The sequence below is a fragment of the Myotis myotis genome, unplaced genomic scaffold (genome assembly GCF_014108235.1).
Source record: "Myotis myotis isolate mMyoMyo1 unplaced genomic scaffold, mMyoMyo1.p scaffold_m19_p_18, whole genome shotgun sequence".
NCBI lineage: Eukaryota > Metazoa > Chordata > Mammalia > Chiroptera > Vespertilionidae > Myotis > Myotis myotis.
Window position 1 is genome coordinate 35156072 of NW_023416322.1, and position 22739 is coordinate 35178810.

The following is a 22739-nucleotide window of genomic DNA, read 5'->3' on the forward strand; positions in this document are numbered from 1 at the left end:
AAAAAACTATTAGAAACAATAAACGAACAAAGTTGCAGGATATAAAAATCAACATACTAAAATCCACTGCATAAATGACGGTCTGAATTGACCCTAGACTAACCAGGCTTAATTACCGTGGCCAACATTTTCAGGCACTTGGCAGACAAAAAGCTTGGATTTAGACTGCAGGATATATTCTATTACCGGGTGTCCTAACAACAAAATGATTGGATTTTACAAACGTCCGGAAGGTAAAATGACAAGATTTTTAAAAGTTGGGGTTGGTAAGCAGTTACCAATCTCGCCTGGTGTAGATCAGATTCCTTTTGGTATGCAGACCATTAAAGTTGTGAAAACACTGCCCTTACCCCAAAGCGCAGCATCTTAGGGCGCCGAGAACGAAGAGTGGGAGGACAGCATGGAAGGGCAGGGGAGAGGAGCCTAAGGGGAGGTGGAAGGTTAGAGGAGTAAGTCGAGGGGGGAAAACGGTTTCTCTCCCCCCGCCAAATCCTGCAGCCAGTCCCACACAGAAGTGTTAGGATCCCCTCTCAGAGCGCGTCCTGGAGGAGAGCAACGGTCTCACTCCTCCACAAGCTGCAGCCAGACGGAAGCCTAAAAGTGGTGCAGGCCGGGACGGGAAATTGACACGGTCTACCGAATGGGCAACGGGACGTCACATCCGGCCAAAACAAAACAACAGGGCGAGCGCGCCTTCAGAATTAACAACTGAGCATGCGCACGTGACGTAAATTGTGGGCGGCGGGCGCAGGCGTATTGAAATAGGCTTGAGCCTGCGCAGTTTCAGAAAACGCTGGTGAACTTCAGGATGGCGGGCACGGGCCTGGTGGCTGGAGAGGCTGTGGTGGATGCGCTGCCGTATTTTGACCAAGGTTATGAAGCGCCCGGAGTGCGGGAAGCGGTGAGTTTGGGTGTCTCTGCAGGAGACTCGCGCTCGCTGGCCCTTGGAGCTGGAAGCAGCCGCGTACAATTTGCTGCCCCGACACTGGCCCCCTTTCTCGTTCTCAGGCTGCGGCACTGGTGGAGGAGGAAACTCGCAGATACCGACCTACTAAGAACTACCTGAGCTACCTGACAGCCCCGGATTATTCTGCTTTTGAGGTAAGTGTGATGTCTGGAGCCCGGCATAGGTATCAGGATTCCCGCGAACCTTTAGTTTGGGTTGAGAGCCTTACCACGTTCAACTGAATTCTAAATTCCGGCTTTTAAGTATTGCTTGCTTGACTTGCGTAGCTATTACCAGGCCATTGAAAACAGCTAGATAGGCCCTAGCCGGGTTGGCTCAATGGATAGAGCGTTGGCCTGCGGACCCAGGGTCCCGCTACTCTAAGTGATGTGGGGTTTTTAAGTATAGATCAGCCGAATGCCCTAAGCGCCTGAGAACCCCTGGATGGTAGGTAGTAGCCTCTGTATAAAGCCTAGGTGTTTACAGGACGTGAATGAGGGGACCAACCATATCTGCCTAATATACCAGTTACATGTTTTGTCTGTACACCCAAGATATTTAGGGTCTACTGAGCGAAATTAAATGTAAAATATTATTTTTAAGTTAATGGATTCTGTTAAGCATTTTAATACATACATGTTTGGGGTTTTCCCCGTTATAGGTAACCGTTTATGAAAGAATTCTGTCATTAAAATGCAGTATTTATGTTGAAGTAACATGAAAAAAATACTGTTTTAAGTAGGAGAGAAATTTTCCCATGATACGCTATTTTCCCATGCTTTTTCTAAATATTGTTATCCAAATATAGATAGTACCACATCAAGAATTAAGTACAGTAATGCTCTCTTAGTAGATTGATTTTTGAAAGTTTCAGAGATTACATTCAATTACAAACTTATAAATACTCGAACTGGTTTTTTTAGCTCTCTAAAATACAACATGCTTCCTGTCTTTATAATTAGTATTCTGATTATTTAATCCTTTTTAATAATAGGAGCTGGTAGTGTACTGGGCTCACTCTCTGTCCTAAAAATAGCCTGTGAACTATATAATTATGTTTACTATCCCAAATTTTTTAGATGGGAAAACTGCAGCTTAGGCTAATTTTCTCAAAGACCTTAACCACTCCTCAAACTGGCTTTGAAACTGCCCTTTGTTAATTCATTTAACAACTGTTCGTGAAGGTCTTTTCTATGCCAAGTAAAGGGCACAGGGTAGGTTAGGTCCATACTCATGGAGGTTACATTCTAGAGTGTGAGGACAGACATGTAAGTCAGAAAATACTAGATTGTTGATAAAGCTATACAAAGAATTAAAGTAGTTATGTCTTCTTCACCACCATATCTTTATCACTTAGAAGCCTGCCTGGTACAGAATAGGTACCTAAATATTTAAAGAGCTTCTAAGGCAGTTTTATTCAGTGAATGCTTACTGGTGCCAGACATGCCTAGTGCTTGTTCATAAATTAGCTCCATGAGAGTTGGCTCAGTGTTTGCAGCGAATTGAGTTCAAACTCCAGATCGCTCACTTAACTGGCCATGTGAGTTAGGTAAGAGTTCCTACATTCATGGCTCAAGATTGCTTGCTTCATTTTTCTAGCTTCTCTCTTATCTAATTGTTGGTTGTTATCCTTGTCTGTCACTGCATATTCTCTAGCTAGAATACCCTGGTTTTCTGCAGGAAACTAGGTAACTATTTTCTTAGAGCTTTGTGTAACAGCAGTAGTCAAAAAAAAGGTTTTCTCCAATAAGAAATGCTTAATGCAAAACTTGTAAACCAGGAATGTAGGCTTCTGAAAGCCTTTTTTTTTTTTTTTTTTTAACCCCCCCTTAGGCCTAATTGTTGAGAAAGTTGCACCTTTCAAAAATGAAATTACATGGGATAACTAAATATTTCACTTATGCAGTTCTTTATATTCAGGGCTGGGAATGTGCAGAACAAATGGGATAGGATATTGATCAAAACATTGGACCCAAAGAAACAGAGTTATACCACAATTTTGGGGGAAATTGTTAGACCAGATAGTAGAAACCAGTTTTGTTTTTTGATTTTTTTGGTTTTTGGTTTTTTGTCTTTTGTTTTTTGTTTGTTTGTTTGTTTTTTTTTTTTTTTTTTTTTTTTAAATATATTTTATTGATTTTTTACAGAGAGGAAGTGAGAGAGATAGAGAGTTAGAAACATCGATGGGAGAGAAACATCGATCAGCCGCCTCCTGCACATCTCCTACTGGGGATGTGCCCGCAACCCAGGTACATGCCCTTGACCGGAATCGAACCTGGGACCTTTCAGTCCGCAGGCCAACGCTCTATCCACTGAGCCAAACCGGTTTCGGCTTTTTTGGTGTTTTTTTTTGCCCATTCCCCCCCTTCATTCTTGGTAAAGAGTAAAGTGTAAAAGTAGCAGTCAGGACCAAAAAAGAAACTATAGCCTTAGGTTCATAGCCTTACAGCAAATCATTTTATGCCCAAGCCCTCTATTCCTCACCCCCAATGAATACTTAGATCCATGATTCTTGACACTGGCTTTAGTTTACAATTGACTGGTGAATTAAAAACAAATACTACAATTGTGTCCAGTCTCCACTTCAGGACAATTAAATGGACTGGGGCAGTGACCGGCAAACTGTGGCTCGCGAGCCACATGCGGCTCTTTGACCCCTTGAGTGTGGCTCTTCCACAAAATACCAACTTCTGGGCATGGGCCACGAAGTTTCAATTGCACTGTTCATGCGCGCCCGCATGTGGTGTTTTGTGGAAGAGCCACACTCAAGGGGCCAAAGAGCCGCATGTGGCTCATGAGCCGCAGTTTGCCGACCACTGAACTGGGGGAGCAAGGTGAGGTGGGGCTGAGATTGGAATTGTTTTCAAAGCTCCCAGCTGATTCTAGTCTACTGCTGGGATTGAGAATCACTTACTAGGATAATCAGTCCTGTCCGCCCAGACCCTTTACATACGAAGTGTGTGCCTGTTCTCCAGATCCTAGAGAGCATTTAACCCTGAGAAGACTCGTGAGAAGGGTGATGATCACTTATCATGGGTCATTATAAACTATAAGCATTTTAGTAGGTTAGATTCATTATTTGTTTGGTGGTGGCTAATTTTAACTTGTTGATATGATTTTGGAAACAATTCTTTCTCTAATTTCCACATCAGACAGACATAATGAGAAATGAATTTGAAAGACTGGCTGCTCGACAACCAATTGAATTGCTCAGTATGAAACGGTAAGTCCTATTTCTGGAGTCAAATGGGCTCAAATCATTCTTTAATCTTAATTTTTTTGTAAAACTACAGCCATGTTAGAACAAATATTGGAAGGGGAAAATCCTTGTCTGCTTATGTGTTTGTTTTTTCATATAGTAGTAGTTCATCCTGTGTTAATGTTCGAGATGTTTCTTTTTTTTAATCCTCACCCAAGGATATGTTTTTATTGATTTGAGAGAGAGAAAGAAACATTGATTGGTTGCTTCCCGTACGCACCCCAACCAGGGATGGAACCCACAATCCAGGTGTGTGCCCTGACCACCTTCTGGTGTATGGGAAGATGCTCCAACCAACTTGTAATGACCCGTAAGCAGTAGGTGTGAAGTAAATGTAGTAAGGCACCACAGCACTTGGTAAAGAAGTAGGATAGAAAATGTCAGAATGCATTGTATCTACAGGTAAGTATTGCTTTGTGTAGTGGGTCACAGTGTAAAATATTTCTTACTCTAGGTCAGTGATGGCGAACCTATGACACCCGTGTCAAAGGTGACACGCGAACTCATTTTTTTTGGTTGATTTTTTTTGTTAAATGGCGTTTAAATATATAAAACAAATATCAAAAATATACATCTTTGTTTTACTATGGTTGCAAATATCAAAAAATTTCTATATGTGACACAGCACCAGAGCTAAGTTAGGGTTTTTCAAAATGCTGACACGCCGAGCTCAAAAGGTTCGCCATCACTGCTCTAGGTTGTTGTCAGGTTTGAAAAATGCTACATTTATAAAGTGTGGTTTATTTTTTCCTTTTTTCCCCCCTAAGGTGTTTGTTTTTGTTTTTTAAAACAAAATGGTTTATTACCTCTTGATCCCAGTTGCATTTCCCTCAGTTTTTTAAGAATAATTGCAGTTTTTACACAGTATCTAGTAATAATATTAAAATGGGAATGAAAACTTCGTTTGTAGTAACTCATTAGTAGTAAACAGATTTATGAAGGGTATTTGCTGGCTCTATTGGCAGTGTTAAAAGACTGGGCAGTGTGAAGAGAACAGAGTGAGGTCCAATATTTTTCTCTAGAGGGGTGTGGGTATGTGGGTGGGAAGGTGGATAGATCATAGGTGTGTTTTACAAAAATGATAGCATGGTTTTTTGTGTCCTACCTTTTTCCCTTACTACATTACAAACATCTGAATGTTTTAAGTGTTCCTCAGTAACATCATTTAATATCTAATATAGCATTCCTTTATATGAGTGTACCATAGATTAGTGAATCTTTTCACGTTGATGGGAACAGTTTTTTGTAGCTGTATGTAATATTGCTAACTCCTCTTTGTAAATTGATTGCTTGTTAGGGTAAATAGGTTTTTTGTTATTGTAAAGTCTGCATCTTATCTTCAGTCTTCTGTAGTTTTTATAGTGTGCTTAGGCCCATGAGGCATTCTGTTGGGAAGAGAAATAAAGGTTTGGGGAACTCTGTAGTTATATCGTTGTTTAATTTCAGATATGAACTTCCAGCCCCTTCCTCGGGTCAGAAAAATGACATAACTGCATGGCAAGAATGTGTAAACAATTCTATGGCCCAGTTAGAGCATCAAGCCGTTCGAATTGAGAATCTAGAACTAATGTCACAGCATGGATGCAATGCCTGGAAAGTATATAATGAGTAAGAAATTGCCTGTTGTTTTTTAAAAAACCCATTCCACCCACAGCTTTGGTTTTGTGTGTGTGTGTGTGTGTGTTTGTTTTTAATGTAGGAAGTAGGATAGAGGAACTGGGATAAAAATAGTAGAGCTGAACCCTAGTCAGTTGCTCAGTGGTTAGAGCGACAGCCTTGGGACTGAACAGTTGTGGATTTGATTCTATCAAGGGCAAGTACCTCGATTGCAGACTCGATCCCTGGTCCTGGTCAGGGCGCATTCAGGAGGCAACCAATCAATGTGTCTCTTTCACATCCATCTGAGACCCACCTCAGAGTTTGTGTACATAAACCTAACTATCAATAAAACAACCAAACATAAACCTGACTATCACGTTTATTGTATAATATGAATTCTGAGGTCTGGTTTACAAATCACAACTTAGTAGAATGTAATTCTTAACGGGAATTACTTATATAGTTGATTCTTGTTGGTTTCATGTTATGTTCTATAAAAGTGGTCTTAAATACTGAATAAGCAAATAGTGTAACATTTCTCCTGGGGAAAATACATACACATGTACATATAAATGACTCATCCTGGCAGGTTCTATTTTCTTTTTAAAAGAGAAAACAAAGTTCAGAAGTATTGAGTAACTTGCTGAAACCGGTTTGGCTCAGTGGATAGAGCATCGGCTTGCGGACTGAAAGGTCCCAGGTTCGATTCCGGTCAAGGGCATGTACCTGAGTTGCGGGCACATCCCCAGTGGGAGATGTGCAGGAGGCAGCTGATCGATGTTTCTAACTCTCTAAATCTCTCCCTTCCTCTCTGTAAAAAATCAATAAAATATATATATAAAAAAAAAAGTATTGAGTAACTTGTCAGAGTTGGACAAAAGGCTCCATCCTTCAGTCATCTCTGTATGAGACCTGACACAGGCAGGCAGAGCGTCGTCTTACTCCACTTCAGCTGGGAACACGTACGTCCACTGCTCAGATTTTTCACTGCTCTGAGAATGTCTGCCGAATGATCCAGAACATTGCAAGTATTGATTTTGAGGTTACAAATGAATCTGATTGGGTAGGAAAATTCATTAATACAGAATCTGCAAAAATAAGAATTGACTGAATAGAGAACACCAGAAACAAAGTGCCCACAACCTGGGCATGATCAGAATAGAACCTGGGATCCTTCAGTCTGCAGGCCAACGCCCGATGCACTGAGTCAAACCAGCTAGGGCAATATTAACTATTTTTAAGCAGAAAAATATGGCCCTGTGTCAGCTAGATCACTTTTAATTGATTCTGTTAGATTTTAATGTACTTTAATCTGATTTTTCTCATTTTCTTCCTTAGAAATCTAGTTCATATGATTGAACATGCACAGAAAGAGCTCCAGAAGTTAAGGTAAAATGTTTCCTCATTTCAGAATAAAGTTTAGCTGAACCCCTAATTAATAGAGTGAGAAGAAAAAGGAACCAGTGGATTATAGTCATATGAGAGTAAGCTATTGATGATCTGATCTTTGTCCGGCATCCGGTGTTGGGTGTGCCCCACCTGAGTGGAGGGGAAAGAGACCTGAGGTCTAAGCATCTCTACCAGGTCACTTTGAATTTACAAGTCTGCAGACATTGAAAATGATCTTTTAGAAGGGGGAAAAGTTGCAGAATAACTTGCATATTCTGATTTATGTGAAAAAAAAAAAACACAAAAAAACACACAAATTAATCTCTACACATATAGGAAAGAGTCCAAAGGACATCTACCAAAAACTAACCAGCAGTTCTCGGGGAGGAGGAGAAGCACATGGGAGGAGGGCTTTCAGTTTCTAGCCTGCATATGTGTGTGTGCTTAGTTTTTTCACAATAGGCGTGTTTTATGAAATTGAATTGAAAAATAATTAGAGGAAAGTTAATTTCTGGAATGAGTATGATTTCATGTATCTGCTCTCAAGGAATTAAAGATATATTACATTGACTATAGATTTTTTCTGTTGACTTTAGTCAACAGAAAATGTTAAAATGTAGGTGGGTTTTATAAGTAATTTTTTTTACAGGAAACATATTCAAGATTTAAACTGGCAGCGAAAGAACATGCAACTCACAGCTGGATCTAAATTAAGAGAAATGGAGTCAAAGTGAGTACCTCCAATTCCATCATGTATTAAATTGCTTAGCAAATTTAAGATCAAGATTCAGTAGTCTGATTCAAACAGTATTCCAATGGGATGGATGTCACAGGTGTCAAAGCAGTGCTGTCTTCTGAATACTGCCTTGCCTCCTCCTGAAGCATGGGCTTAGAAGACAATGGAGGAGTTAAACCAAAACCTGAGCCGCTGCTAATTGATTCTGTTCTTAGAGTGCCCTGTTTTCAGCGCAGTGTTTCTTCTCTGAATGCAGTTTTACTTGTTTTTAAAGGGGGGAAAAATTACCTATTTTTAGCTTTCAGAAGGGAGTTTTAGTACTTTCTTGATAATTGGTGTCTTAGTCCTTTTTATCCTTTGTTTATATATTTTCTTTTTTGAATGTTCTTTATATACACAAATAAGTTTATACAAATTCCTAAATATAATTGTGAATTTTTGTGTTATTCTTTTTTTCTTTTTTTTTTTTTTTTTTTGCTGTTTTTCTACCTTCCCTCCCTCTGTCACATACAGTACTCTTCTTGTTTCACCTTCCTCTCCACCTTCATGTACTCCATGTTATCTATTAGGCAACTTTTCATATTTTTTCCAAGCTAATATAACCTAAACATACATGTGTGTTTCTTTTTGTTTGTCTTTAGAGATTTTTTCCTAGGGAAAGAATCTTGATCTTAAATTTGACTCCTTGAATTGCTGGAATTCTTTCTTATCAACTCTAGAAATTTCTCCACTGTGTTTAACTAATGACTCTGCCCTATTCCTCTCTCCTTTTCAGTTAATCACTTAAAATACTATCTTCCCTCACTCTTTCTTATCTCTTCAGTTCTTTTGAAATAATTATAAATTCACATGCAGTTGTAAGAAATAATGCAGCCCGACCAATGTTGTTCAGTGGTTGAGCATCAACCTGTGATCCTGGAGGTCACAGTTCAATTCCTGGTCAGGGCACATGCCCGGATTGTGGGCTCAGTCCCCAGTGGGGGGCGTGCAGGAGGTAGCTGATCAGTGATTCTCTCTCATCATTGATGTTTCTATCTCTCTCTCCCCCTTTCCCTTCCTCTCTGAAATCAATAAAAACATTAAAAAGAAAAGTTGAAAGTGAAGATTAATGTTACGGCCCTGACTGAAAATGTATATCTGATAAAATCTTCTAAAAGAAATTTTACAATGAATAATTTTTCCTTTATTTTTCTATTCTAGTTGGGTATCCTTGGTCAGTAAGAATTATGAGATTGAAAGGACTATTGTACAATTAGAAAATGAAGTCTTTCAAATGAAGCAGCAACTTGGAGAGGCCAACAAAGAAAACATCCGACAAGACTTCTGAAGAGACATTAATTCTGTGGGTCGGGAGGAAGGCAGGTTGGGTTTTCACAGAAGATCGGGCACTGCTCTGTGAAGGTCAGCAACATCTTACGGAAATCATCAGTTGTGCTTAGAAACCATAGAAAGTGGACTGTGATCTTCTGTTTGTACATTAGCAAAATAAAAAGTTTCAGCTTGGTATTTTTTTACCATAAAAAAAATCTTCAGACTTTCAAAATAAGTATGACTTTAGAATATGTCATAGAATTAATTTTGAGCTACTTGGACCATATTTTGTATCCAAGAGATCTTTAATGAAAGTTTTCAACATGTACAAGAAGTTGGAAACTTTTGGTTTATATATTTTTCAAATAAAGAGAGAGCTCTATACAAATTCTTGATTCAAACAAGATAAGAAACACAGTGGTGCCCTGGCCGGTGTGGCTCGGGTGGCTGTGCGTTGTCCTGTGCACCAAAGGGTCGCCGGTTCCCTTCCCAGTCAGGGCACGTGACTAGGTTGCAGCTTCCGTCCCAGGTTGGGATACATATAGGAGGCAGCCAATTGATGTTTTGGTCTGTCTCCCTCTCCTTCCTTTTCTCAAATCAATAAAAAACATGTAAAGAAAAGAAAGAAATACAGTGGCTCCATGTATGTCATCTCTTTTCCTTACCATAGGTAACAGTTACATAAAGCTGAATATGTACTGAGCATTGTTCTAAGTGCTTTAGGCAGATGAACTAAACTTACACGAATAAAATAATTACTTGATCCTCAAAAACAGACAGTAGGTACTATTGTTCCCACACACAGACTTGTCACAGGTGCTGATGTAACTTGCCAAAGTTTTATAGTCAGAAAGGGCCATCCAGGTTTTGAACCCCAGTCTAGCACCAGAGTTGTATTCTTACCCACTCTACTAGTGAGGAATTTGAAAATATGAGTCCTGCCCAATTCAGAAAAATACTTGCAACTTATCAAAGGATAAGTAGTCTTCATGTATAAAGACATTCACAAGTCAGTGCTACTTATTTTTCTTTTAACATTTTTTTAAAGACTGAGCATCAAATGTAATCTTGATTTTTAAAAAATTTTTTTTATTGATTTCAGAAAAGGGAGAGAGAAATACCAATGGTAAGAGAATCATTGATCGGCTGCCTTCTGCACGTCCCGTACTAGGGATTGAGCCTGCAACCCATGCATGTGCCCTTCACCAGAATCAAACCTGGGACCCTTCAGTCTGCAGGCCGGCACTCTTATCTGCTGAGCCAAACCAGCTAGGGCAGTGGTTGGCAAACTCAGTCAACAGAGCCAAATATCAACAGTACAACAATTGAAATTTCTTTTGAGAGCCAAATTTTTAAAACTATATAGGTAGGTACATTGTTATTAATTTAATTAGGGTACTCCTAAGGCTTAGGAAGAGCCACACTCAAGGGGCCAAGAGCCGCATGTGGCTTGCGAGCCGCAGTTTGCTGACCATGGAGCTAGGGCATCTTGATTCTTTTTTTTATTTTTTTATTTTTTATTTTTTTATTTTTTATTTTTTTTAATTAAATCTTTATTGTTCAGATTATTACATTTGTTCCTCTTTTTTTCCCCCCCATAACTCCCCTCCTCCCAGTTCCCGCCCCACCCTCCGCCCTCACTCCCCACCCACTGTCCTCATCCATAGGTGCACGATTTTTGTCCAGTCTCTCCCCGAATCTCCCACACCCCTTTCCCCCCCAGGAATAGTCAGTCCATTCCCTTTCTATGTCCCTGATTCTATTATAATCAACAGTTCATTCTGTTCATCAGATTATTTATTCACTTGATTCTTAGATTCACTTGTTGATAGATGCATATTTGTTGTTCATAATTTGTATCTTTACCTTTTTCTTCCTCTTCCTCTTCCTCTTCTTAAAGGATACCTTTCAGCATTTCATATAATCCTGGTTTGGTGGTGATGAACTCCTTTAGCTTTTCCTTATCTGTGAAGCTCTTTTTCTGACCTTCAATTCTGAATGATAGCTTTGCTGGATAAAGTAATCTTGGTTGTAGGTTCTTGGTATTCATCACTTTGAATATTTCTTGCCACTCCCTTCTGGCCTGCAAAGTTTCTGTTGAGAAATCAGCTGACAGTCGTATGGGTATTCCCTTGTAGGTAACTGAGTTTCTTTCTCTTGCTGTTTTTAAGATTCTCTCTTTGTCTTTTGCTCTTGGCATTTTAATTATGATGTGTCTTGGTGTGGTCCTCTTTGGATTCCTTTTGTTTGGGGTTCTCCGTGCTTCTTGGACCTGTAAGTCCATTTCTTTCACCAGGTGGGGGAAGTTTTCTGTCATTATTTCTTCAAATAGGTTTTCAATATCTTGGTATCTCTCATCTTCTGGCACCCCTATAATTCTGATGTTGGTACGCTTGAAGCTGTCCCAGAGGCTCCTTACACTATCCTCGCATTTTTGGATTCTTTTTTCATTTTGCTTTTCCGGTTGGGTGTTTTTTGCTTCCTCGCATTTCAAATCATTGACTTGATTCTTGCGCTCCTCTGGTCTGCTGTCGGGAGTCTGTATAATATTCGTTATTTCAGTCCGTGTATGCTTAATTTCTAGTTGGTTCCCCAATATAAGATCGAGGGTCTTATTAGTTTTCTTGTAGATCTCATTAAGTTTATCGGCGGCTTCTAAACAGTTCTTGAGAGACCTTAAAAGTGTGGTTCTGAACTCTATATCTTCCATTGACAATTTTGTCCTGTTTCTTTGTCTCCGCATTTTGTTATGCTTCCTTGGTGCACCCCCTAGTGGTCTTTGTTCGCAGTCTTATAGTTAAATCTTGATTGTTGTAGCTAATTCCAGGGCGGGTTTGACCTCCAGGCCAAGTGGCTATGAGGATCAGCTGTGTCAGCAGTGAGAGAACTTCTGTCCTCTAGGGAGGTGCTAATCTGGCGTTTGCCTGAGGCTATCAGGCAAAAGCCTCTGTGCAGGGCTTGGGCGGGGCGGGTCGCACAGGATCAACAGGGTGGGCCGGAGAGAGCAGTTATGGCGGCTCTCAGTCCTGTCCCCAGGGGCTCTGCCTCTCTGAGTCCCAGCACCCGCTGCAAAGCTCAGAGAGAAAGCTGCACTCGCTCTGACCGAAGCCAGACAGTCCCGCTTCTCCCGTTTGAGTCTGGGTCCCTAGAGACTCGCCCGGATCTGGAGCTCAGAGTCTGCGACTCCCTCCTGATTGAAAACGCCAACCGCGCCCTCCGCCGCCAGCCCGCTCCGCACTCCGCACCTCAGAATTTGACTTCAGCACTGCGCCTCCTCTGAGTGTCCGTATGCGTTTCTCTTTCCTCCTAGTTGTAGGACTTCCACTCAGCCAGCGTTCCTGTGGTTCTGGGTGATGTCCCTTCCGTTTTTTGGTTTCACTTTTGAAGTAGTTGTTCAAAGCAGCAAACTCCGGCGTTAACCTATGCCGCCATCTTGGTTCTCTGATTCTTTAAAAATTTTATTATTGCCCATGGAGTGTTCATTCCACCATTGCCTAGTCCAATTTGCTGCACCTTCTACTCAGCCCAAAGAAATTGTATATTCTCTTCCTTGACTGAAAGACCAGATTTCAGGTCATCTTTGCTCCTGCCTGATTCTGCGTGATACTCTTGGAGAATAACTAGCACAAGAGAAAAGACCTAAAATTCTTGAAATTGAGGGTTTCCCAATAAATGATCCAGCCAGATCACTCAGCAGTGAGGTTCAACAGCCCCTTTCCACCATAACACACAGAGCTTCTAACCTGTGTTTTAGCTCCTCACTCTTAAATATGAACAGGAAAGCCCTGGCTGGTTTGGCTCAGTGGATAGAGTCGGCCTGTAGACTGAAGGGTCCTAGGTTCTATTTCAGTGAAGGGCATGTGCCCGGGTTCCGCCCTTGATACCCAATAGTGTGCCTGCAGGAGGCAGCCAATTGATGTTTCTCTCTCCCTTCCTCTCTGAAATCAATAAAAATACAGTTTTAAAAAATACATGAACAGGCAATCGAGTGAGGATTACCAGACAGGTAGCTGAGATATTTTGATCATGAAAAGCAAGGAACGAAACAAATGGGAAACCGTGGAGAAAGCAGATGGTGCAAGAAGCAAATCTTTTTTGTTTTTTAAGAAATACATCCTCGCGTTGGCTGGTGTGGCTTGGTTGGTTGGAGCATCATCCTGTACACCAGAAGGTTGTGGGTTCGGTTCCGGGTCAGGGCACGTGCAGGAGGCAGTCAATAGATGTTTCTCTCTCTCTCTCTCAAATCAATTTTTAAAAACATTTAAAAGATTTTAAAAAGACCCCAAAGTTTCTTACCCCCTTCTTCTAGGTGAGGACAGAATGAGAAGACTGCTGTCCAGTTGACTGGATTTGAGGGATAATTCCCCAAAGTAAGATGAGGATGGTGAGCCCCCAGCAGAAGGAGGAAAGTTATGCAGATAAAAGTAACATATCTATTACACGTCAGATACTCTCTAGGTTAAGAGATAACCCTTTGGACTTGGCTGGCTCAGTATGATAAGCAGTTCACCCACCTACTCTCCATGATGTTTTTCTTTGTAAAGTGTTATAGACATGTTACATTTATTCTGTTGTAATTTTAGTAGTGGAAAATTGGGATGTTTTTACTAGTGTATTACATACTTGGGCTGGGAAACAGCCATCAAACTCAACAGCTGTAGTGTTTTGTTGAGAGATCAGGGATAAGTAATTTGTTATTAACAGTAGGTCAAGATTTGAAATTTTTAATAACTCTCTTTTTAAATATATTACACACATTCAAGATTATCCCTTTAATGACTATCTCACTTGGTTGGAATCTTAGGTCTTTTGAGAGGGAATGGGATAAACCCTGAGCGTATTGCTCATTGACTTACGGTAGCAGAGACTACTTTGTGTCCCTCTGTGTTATCCCCTTCTATAACTATAGAAGTTGTAGCTGGACACTTGGCGGCTCGGCTAAAAACTAATGTCCCAATTTCCCATCCAATCATACACCATGTGACTAGGTTGTGTCCAGTGAGATAGGAACTGAAGTGATGTATGCAAGTTGCAGTCATGCCCTTAATTTCCTCATTTTACCAACCAGGACTCTTACCCTTGGATTTTGATGACTTATCTAGCAGCACACCATAAATTACTGTCAAGCTAACATTAGAAGATAAGGTGGCACACAAAGAAAAGGGATACTGTGCTGATAATGATGTGAACAATGTGCTTAGCATTTATTTTACTTAAATGATGAAACAGTCTTGTCTATTCACAGTAGCAGAAAATTTACATTTTAATGATATCTGGATTCAACAGAGCAAATTTATTTAAAAACAGCAAAACAGTAAAAACCATTAATACCAACTGCAATGTTTTGTGTTACCTTAAGTTAAACTTGTTTTCTCAAAACTGATTTTGCACCATCATAAAAAAATTAATTACAAGAGAATGTCAAACCAATAGAAGAGAATGGAAAAAAATAATATTAATTTATATACAATTTGCTACAGATAGAAATGCTTCTAAAACGGATATCAACATTTTGTGATAACCAAATTTTGTTCATGTGAATACATAATCCCACTCTGCAGAACCTAGAAATGAAATGGGAGGTACCCCAAATGTCCCATTATATTTCACCAAGTGAAAAGAAGTGCCTTAAATACAATAAGAGAAGGAGGGGTAATAGTAACACTAATAACTAAAATTATATAGGTTTCAAGCATACAACTCTATAATACATCAACTGTATATTACATTGTGGAAAATAACTTTCTTAAATTGAATTCTGTTAATGACCTTTTATGTTCGGCTTTTGCTTATAATTATAATTAAATCTTAGCCACTCAATAAATTGACCCTAAGAACATCTACTTAGTCACACTTAAGTATTTTTTGCCTTGTCTTACGTCTTCTACTTTTCATACTAAGTTTGAAGGTCTTCCCTTCAATCCACATTGTTATGCTCTCGTACTTGTTTAAATAATTTTTTTCTCCTTTATTGTTTAGATAGGTAGAGAGTGAGAGAGACAGAAATCTGCTGTTCCATCCACTCATGCACCCACTGGTTGATTCCTGTATGTGCCCTGACTAGGGAACGAACCTCAGCCCTGGCACATCAGGACAACACTGCAACCAACTGAGCCACTGGACCAGGGCTCTCCTACTTTTAAGAGAACTGCTTGTTTCTTGTAGTATGCTTGTTTGACCATAGGGGGCACAAGGTCACTGTCACTTCAAAGTTGAATAAATTACTCATACCTGTCTGCTATCCTTTCCATGACTTCAGAAAACAGAGTTAATTAATTTACTCTGGTGTTTCACACATTGAAGGATCTTGCTGTGTGTGTGTGTGTTTTTTTTTTCAGAGTTTAAATTTAATAGACTTCATTTTCATTGTTAAAAGTGTAAAGGGCGCCCTAACCAGTTTGGCTCGGTGGATAGAGCTTCCACCTGCGGACTGAAGGGTCCCAGGTTCGATTCCGGTTGGGGGCATGTGCCTTGGTTGCGGGCACATCCCCAGTGGGAGGTGTGCGGGAGGCGGCTGATTGATGTTTCTCTCTCATCGATGTTTCTGACTCTATCCCTCTCCCCTCCTCTCTGTGAAAAATCAATAAAATATATTTTTTAAAAAATGTAAAGGGCACCCAACTCACCAGAAGTGTATAAGATTATCAACTTGTTCTGCTAAACTGTCAAATTCACACTTTGGAGATCTGCAAAGAAGGAGTGTTCTGCTTTATAGAGAACTGCGATTACCTTGCCACCTAATTTTCTTACTAAAATTTCAATTCTTTCATCTCAATTTCTAACAAAAAGTAAACAATAGTGGATATTCATGTGCTCCAATTATTATAGTTCGTTTGCATTATTTTGTTCTATTAAAAAAATGTATACATGAAGCATGGTAGCAACCATGCTTGGGTAAAAATTGCTGTTTAATATTTTAACCCTGCTGATTTGGCTTCTGTAATTATTTGCTTGCTAAAATAATAGGAAAGTTATTTTAATTTTCTGAATTCATATAAGTTATCCCATTTGATTGAATACTCCATTGATTGTGGTTTGAATACCCCCATTGATTGTGATCTTACTGGTATTTGGAAACACATGCCTCTGCACCTGGAGACCAGGACAGCACGATTACTCTAAATGGCCTCAGGGGCTCCCGATAATGTGTTTCCATTGACTCAGTGGTCCCAAGACCTGAAACTATAATTAATCTTTGTAGATAACTAACTTGCTCAAATCTAAGCTTCTGTAACAAACTGCTTTTTGCAAACCAGGTTCCTCATTCCAAACCTCGAGATATAATCAATACCTTTGTGATATTTGCCTATATAAGTCTGATGTTTCGGCCAAGGGGGCACTACGAGATTTGGAGAGCATTTGCCCCCTTGTAGTCCCGGCTTTAAAATTAAACAACCCTGTCCAAGAATTAAGTCCTTAATTCGACTTCTTGAGGCGTCCTTGTGTGATTCGTGGGGTACAATACAACATACACAGCTGGCTCAGTGGTTGAGCATTGACCTATGAACCAGGAGGTCACAGTTTGATTCCCAATCAGGGCACATGCTGGGGCATGCAGGAGGCAGCCAATCAATGATTCTTTCTCATCATTGATGTTTCCATCTCTCTCTTCCTCTCCTTTCCTCTCTGAAATCAATAAAAATATTCTTAAAAAAATATTTTAAAAGTGCGTATACCTGCCCTAACTGGTTTGGCTCACTGGATTAGAGCATCAGCCTGCGGACTGAAGGGTCCCAGGTTCAATTCTGGTCAAGAGCATGTACCTTGGTTGCGGGCATATCCCAGTAGGGGGTTTGCAGGAGGCAGCTGATCGATGTTTCTCACTGATGTTTCTAACTCTCTATCCCTCTCCCTCACTCTTTGTAAAAAATCAATAAAGTATATTTTAAAAATGCATATACCTGAAACTAAAATAAAATTGATTGTAAACTTTAATTGAAAAATAAAATTTTAAAAATGCAGTTGCCATTCCAATAGCACAGGAAAAAAAGATTAGAAACCATAATAACATAAAACAGTGAAAATGGTAGCACAACCAGATAAAATTTTATCATTAGTAATAATACAAATTTCTAGTCTTCTTCCAAATTCACTGAATTAATCAATTATAAAAAGGGATTTTGAAGAGGAACCAGATAGCTTAAGACATTAGAGCTTTCTTGTGGAGTATAAAAGTATAATAAAATAAGCACATCTTGTTATGTTAATACCAACTAATCAATTGTAATTGGTATAATTACTACTTTGCTCTCTTCTCCTAGTATTCATTATTGCTGAATACATAATCACAGTACAGGATATAATTTATTCTTTGGCAATATGTCAATTACACAGCCAGCTTTCAATACGTTTCCCTTTACAGAATCTGTATATATTATAAAGAGTGAAACGTAAGCCCATCTACCTCAGGGTTAAAAACTCGGTCACTTCGGTGAGCACTGGACATGTTTCTAAACTACATCTATTATTCTTGTTGAGGAAAAGGCATTTTGAGAAACAAAACCTCTTAAGGACAATAGTGACATAGGCCATCAGCAACAGATGGCCAATGTCTCCAGTCCCTTTTCCACACCACAATCTTCCCTCCAAAGCTGCCAGACTGATCATCATTTTGGCAATATACTTGGATGCTGTGGACACTGAGGCAACCATTCTACCAGTACTAACTACTTAGCCAGCAATTTCAGAATGACAACGGTGTGTTGCCTGTTTTTATTCCAAGTTTTAAATTTTTGAACTTTGTTCATGATGCTTTTAAACTGAAGGACAGTTATGTGCTTAGCTAAAGCCATCTGGTAGTGAAATGGTTTTGAAAACAGTGCTGTGTGCAAAATATATAAATGTAAGATATTTTGGACAACTGCAAAAAGAAAATCAAATGATGTCATAATTTCTTTGTGACCTGAAACAGCACTCTGTAAACTTTCCAGCTATGGATTCCCTCTTGCAGAGCACCTGGGGCCTCCTAGTGTACATACAGGGCACTGAGCTACGTGCTCTGTTAGTCAAGGGTAGATCCTGCGAACACGTGGTTACCACCAACCCATTATTTCCTTCCCCATGGCATTCATTAGTTAGACTTAGCTGTGTGTGGCTATACTCTTCACATTTGACCTGATGTATATTGCCTAAAGGCGTATGTGATCTTAGATCCTGGAGGTTTTATAAAGGATATCTTGGTGTTGGAAGCTACAAATGTGAAAATTGTTGAGAAAACGTGCTCAGAACAAAATCTGCGCTCACAACATTTTCTACAATTAAGTTGTTAAGTAAGCATAGAAGACGAGTTGAGTGAAATTATAATTCCCATGTGTGTTGCAGTTTGGTTCTCCAGGAACAAATCATTCTGAGATGGAAATTAGCATACAGGAAGTTTATTATGGAGTGTTCTTGGGATTAGCACCTGTGGGGGAATGAAGAAAGAAGGATTTGGCCGCAGGAGAAGCTGAATGAACTGTGATGCAGTTGCAACAAAGGCCTTGGTTGATCCCTGCTGGGAACTCGGAGCTGGGATGCCCCTTCTGAGTTTTTCTGAACTGAGGAGGGTTGGCTGGGCCTTTGTAAACACCATCCACCAGTGATTGAATGGGCGCTGCTCCTGGTGCAGTGGCATGGCTGTGGACAAAGTGGCCCTCTCCATCAAGGGCAAGTTCCGCAGAGAGACTTGGCTGAAAGTTGCCAGCTGTTTACTGGGTCAGAGCTGGAGTGCTGGGGACCTAGAGAGGGAGCGATCTGGGCGGCACACACATCGTTCACTACAGTGTGAAAATGGCAATGGCGAAAAGTGTCATAGCAATCGACGTGTTGGGCAGTAAAAATAGCGGAGATCAAATTACCTATATCCTGTACCTTAAATATATCACAACCCTGTCCAAGAATCTGCAGTAACTGCCTCCTGCCTCTGTGCCATTTCTCAACTCCATCCTCTGGTTTGTAAGGACCACCATCACCTGGCCTTACCCTACCTACCTCCAGCCCTATTTCCCATGAATTTCTAGCTGAGACCTCCAAGTTCATGAGGGAAGTAAGTGGCCTCGCATCTTTATTTCTACTCAGGCTTTCCTCTTCTCTATTTATAACCAACCCATCACCACGCTCGCTCTTCTTCCATAAGCTTCTATACATACATGATTGTAATCTCTTCCTCCCCTGGATTTGCCGCTATAGGCTATGCCACAAAATTCACCCCTTAATTATAAATGATCTCCATCTCCACTGTGTGTGTGTGTGTGTGTAGGCTTCAGGGACCACTTAGTCCAGTGATGGTGAACCTATGACACGCGTGTCAGAGGTGATACCGCAAACTCATTTTTTTGGTTGATTTTTCTTTGTTAAATGGCATTTAAATATAGAAAATAAATATCAAAAAGATAAGTCTTTGTTTTACTATGGTTGCAAATATCAAAAAATTTCTATATGTGACACGGCACCAGAGTTAAGTTAGGGTTTTTCAAAATGCTGACAGGCTGAGCTCAAAAGGTTCGCCATCACTGAGTCCAACCAGTTTTACAGAGGACTGAACAGAGGCTCAGAAAGATTAAGTTGGAATCTGCCTCTGAACCCCCACATTCCTTTGTGTGTACCTCCTTTATGGTACTTGGTGCTATTTTTATGTTTACTATCTTCCTACCAGTTTTACCCGCCTTCATCTGTATTTTTGTAGACTCCGCTCTCCTTCTGCCCATTGCTCCCATGCTGGTGTTCCCTAAGGCTCTGTTGAGTTAGTTACCTGAGCCATCCATTCTGTAGGCTTCAATTACCACCAATAAACCGGATGACTCACTAATCTGTTATCTTTAGCCAGGGGCCCTGCATGTTTTTCCAGATTCTCAACTCAACTTGTCCTTAGCACCTCCTTAATCCTTATATCCAACTGGCCATGAGACCTATTTATTTATTTACTTTGGAATTGTTACACTAATCCCGAGCTTCCTGTATTCATTGCCACTGCTCAGGACTTTAGGTCCTCCTCATCTCTAAATGTTAGGAATAGCTTCTTTTCTGTTCTCCTTGTAAACATTCTTTCCCTACTACCTCTCCCCCAAAGCTCCTACCAAACTAATATTCACCCCAAAATTAACCTATGAAGTCACTTCTTTTTTTAAAAAAATATTTTGTTGCCTCCTTATTACCTGTAGTTAAAAACTACACTTTGTGCCATGGCATTCAAAGCTTTCCACAGAAGCAGGCCGTGAGCCTGCTGCTTGTCTGACTTCCAGGAGGAAACTTTGATGGCCACGTACAGCTCTGTGACTTCAAGGCCGTTTATTTATCCTTTGTGTCTGTTCCCCATGTGAAAAATGTGCACAAAAATTGTACCTAACTATTAGGGTTGTTGTAAGGAATGTGCTAGTTAAAACACATAAACTGCACATAATAAATTCTGCTATCATTTCTAAATCTAACACCAGTTATTTTTTTAAGTCTTATCTACCAATTCAAGAAGTAGTGAAATTTCCATAATTCTCCAAACCCACTCTGACATACACTTTTATTATTTTGTCTCTTTTCATCTGTTTATTTCCTCTCCTTAGAATACCTTCCCCATTTTACTGCTGATGAATTTATGCTCATCCTTCAAAGAACAGGTGAGGGTCGGAGCCTCCTTGCAGCCTTCCCTGCCACCCTCCTGCAGGAGGCAATTACATTCTTCTTTGTCTATGTTCTTTAAGTAGTAGGTGCACCTTCATATTGACTTATCACACATGATATTAGAGCCACTGTTTACTTGTCAGACAGGTATGAGTTCCTAAAGGCCACCTTAATTTTTGTGCCTCCGATGCCTAGTACAGCATCTAATACACATTGGGCATTTAAGAACATGTTTATGGAAATGAAATGTATTTTTCTCTGAAATCAAAAATATATTTAAAAATAAAATGAAATTTTAAAAAATAATTGAATAAAATTAAAAAAAATTAGGCTAGGAAGACTAAAATCTATTATTAACATACCAATTTTTAACAAAATCAATCTGTAATTTCAATATAGCTCCAAACCCAAATACCAATTGCTTTGTGTTTGCTTATTTGGTTAGAATTACTGAATTGATTTTGTAGTTTACAGAAGAATAAGGGTGTGAGGAGAGCCAGGTAACATTTAATAAAGATGAGAACAGGTGGTTAGCTATACCAAATAACCAGATAATAAATCTTATAAAGAGCCAAAACCGGTTTGGCTCAGTGGAGAGAGCGTTGGCCTGCGGACTGAAGGGTCCCAGGTTCGATTCCGGTCAAGGGCATGTACCTGGGTTGCGGGCACATCCCCAGTGGGAGATGTGCAGGAGGCAGCTGATCGATGTTTCTCTCTCATCGATGTTTCTAACTCTCTATCTCTCTCCTTCCCTCTCTGTAAAAAAAATCAATAAAATATATTTAAAAAAAAAAAAAAAATATATATATATAATATTTCACACATATTGTCACTAGCCCAGGACCTAAATCAGATCAAAGGAAAAAATTGAAAGCAGAAAAATAGACTTAGATGTACATAAAATTTAGAATGTATTAAAAAATCTTGCCCTAGCTGGCTTGGCTCAGTAGATAGAGCGTTGGCCTGCGGACTGAAAGGTCCCAGGTTTGATTCCAGTCAAGGGCACATGCCTGGGTTTCAGGCTCAGTCCCCAGTGGGGGGTATGCAGAAGGCAGCCAATCAATGATTCTTTCTCATCATTGATGTTTCTATCTCTCTCTCCCTCTCCCTTCCTCTCTGAAATAAATAAAAATATATTTAAAAAAAAAAAATCTTTTTAAAGTCAGTGGGGAAAGATAGATTACTCAAAAATGATGTTGTATGTCAACTGTAATTGAAAAGTAAAAAATAATTTAAAAAATAATGAACACGCAAGATATTTAGTAACTACAAAGTAGACCTAGACACTTTTGAAGAATACTGGTCAGTTATTTTATAGGCTGCCTGGCAGCTGGGACAGTCATTCACAACTGTCTGATGTTGTCTCATGATTAGATTGAGGCTCTGCATTATTAGAAAGGATATTACAGGGTGATACATCCTTCTGACTGCATCATAGCATGGGGTACATCATGATGCTTTTATAACTTACTGGTGATGTTAACCTTGAACATGTGGTGTCTTCCAGGAGTCTCCATTATAAAGTATTTGTTTTACAAGAGGATAAAATCCTCTAGAAATTTGCCAAAAAATGTCCAAGACTTACATATATATTCGAAAATACCTATATATAATGTGAACATAAAACTTTTACATTTATTAACTAAATGTAATCCATAAATGCTGTGGATTTTACAAGCTGTTTCTTTCAGCACCCAGACATTATAAAAATACTAGAGGCCCCGTGCACAAAATTTGTGCACTTGGGGGGTGGCTCGCGCAGCCTGGCCTGCGCCCTCTTGCAGTACGGGAGCCCTCAGGGGATGTCTGACAGCTTAGGCCCACAGTTGGACATCCTTAGCACTGCCACGGAGGCGGGAGAGGTGCCAGCTGTGGGCCTGGCTTGTGGCTGAGCGGCGCTCCCCCTG

The 22739-nt window shown here is 39.9% G+C and overlaps 1 protein-coding gene across 1 annotated transcript; it reads left to right on the forward strand.

Annotated features, from left to right (window-relative positions):
• Positions 1–746: 746 nt before the first annotated feature.
• BCAS2 (BCAS2 pre-mRNA processing factor) lies at positions 747–9622 on the forward strand. Its single transcript, XM_036343815.1, has 7 exons — positions 747–901; positions 1009–1101; positions 4099–4169; positions 5652–5813; positions 7143–7193; positions 7843–7923; positions 9130–9622. Exons 1-7 carry the CDS (start codon positions 809–811, stop codon positions 9254–9256), a joined length of 678 nt encoding a protein of 225 aa, XP_036199708.1. The 5' UTR covers positions 747–808; the 3' UTR covers positions 9257–9622.
• The last annotated feature ends 13117 nt before the right edge of the window (positions 9623–22739 follow it).

Coding starts and splice junctions, on each gene's coding strand:
- BCAS2 (XM_036343815.1), top strand. CDS start 809: ATGGCGGGCACGGGCCTGGTGGCTGGAGAGGCTGTGGTGGATGCGCTG. Junction 1,102..4,098: donor CGGATTATTCTGCTTTTGAG/GTAAGTGTGATG, acceptor TTTCCACATCAG/ACAGACATAATGAGAAATGA. Junction 7,924..9,129: donor TTAAGAGAAATGGAGTCAAA/GTGAGTACCTCC, acceptor TTTCTATTCTAG/TTGGGTATCCTTGGTCAGTA.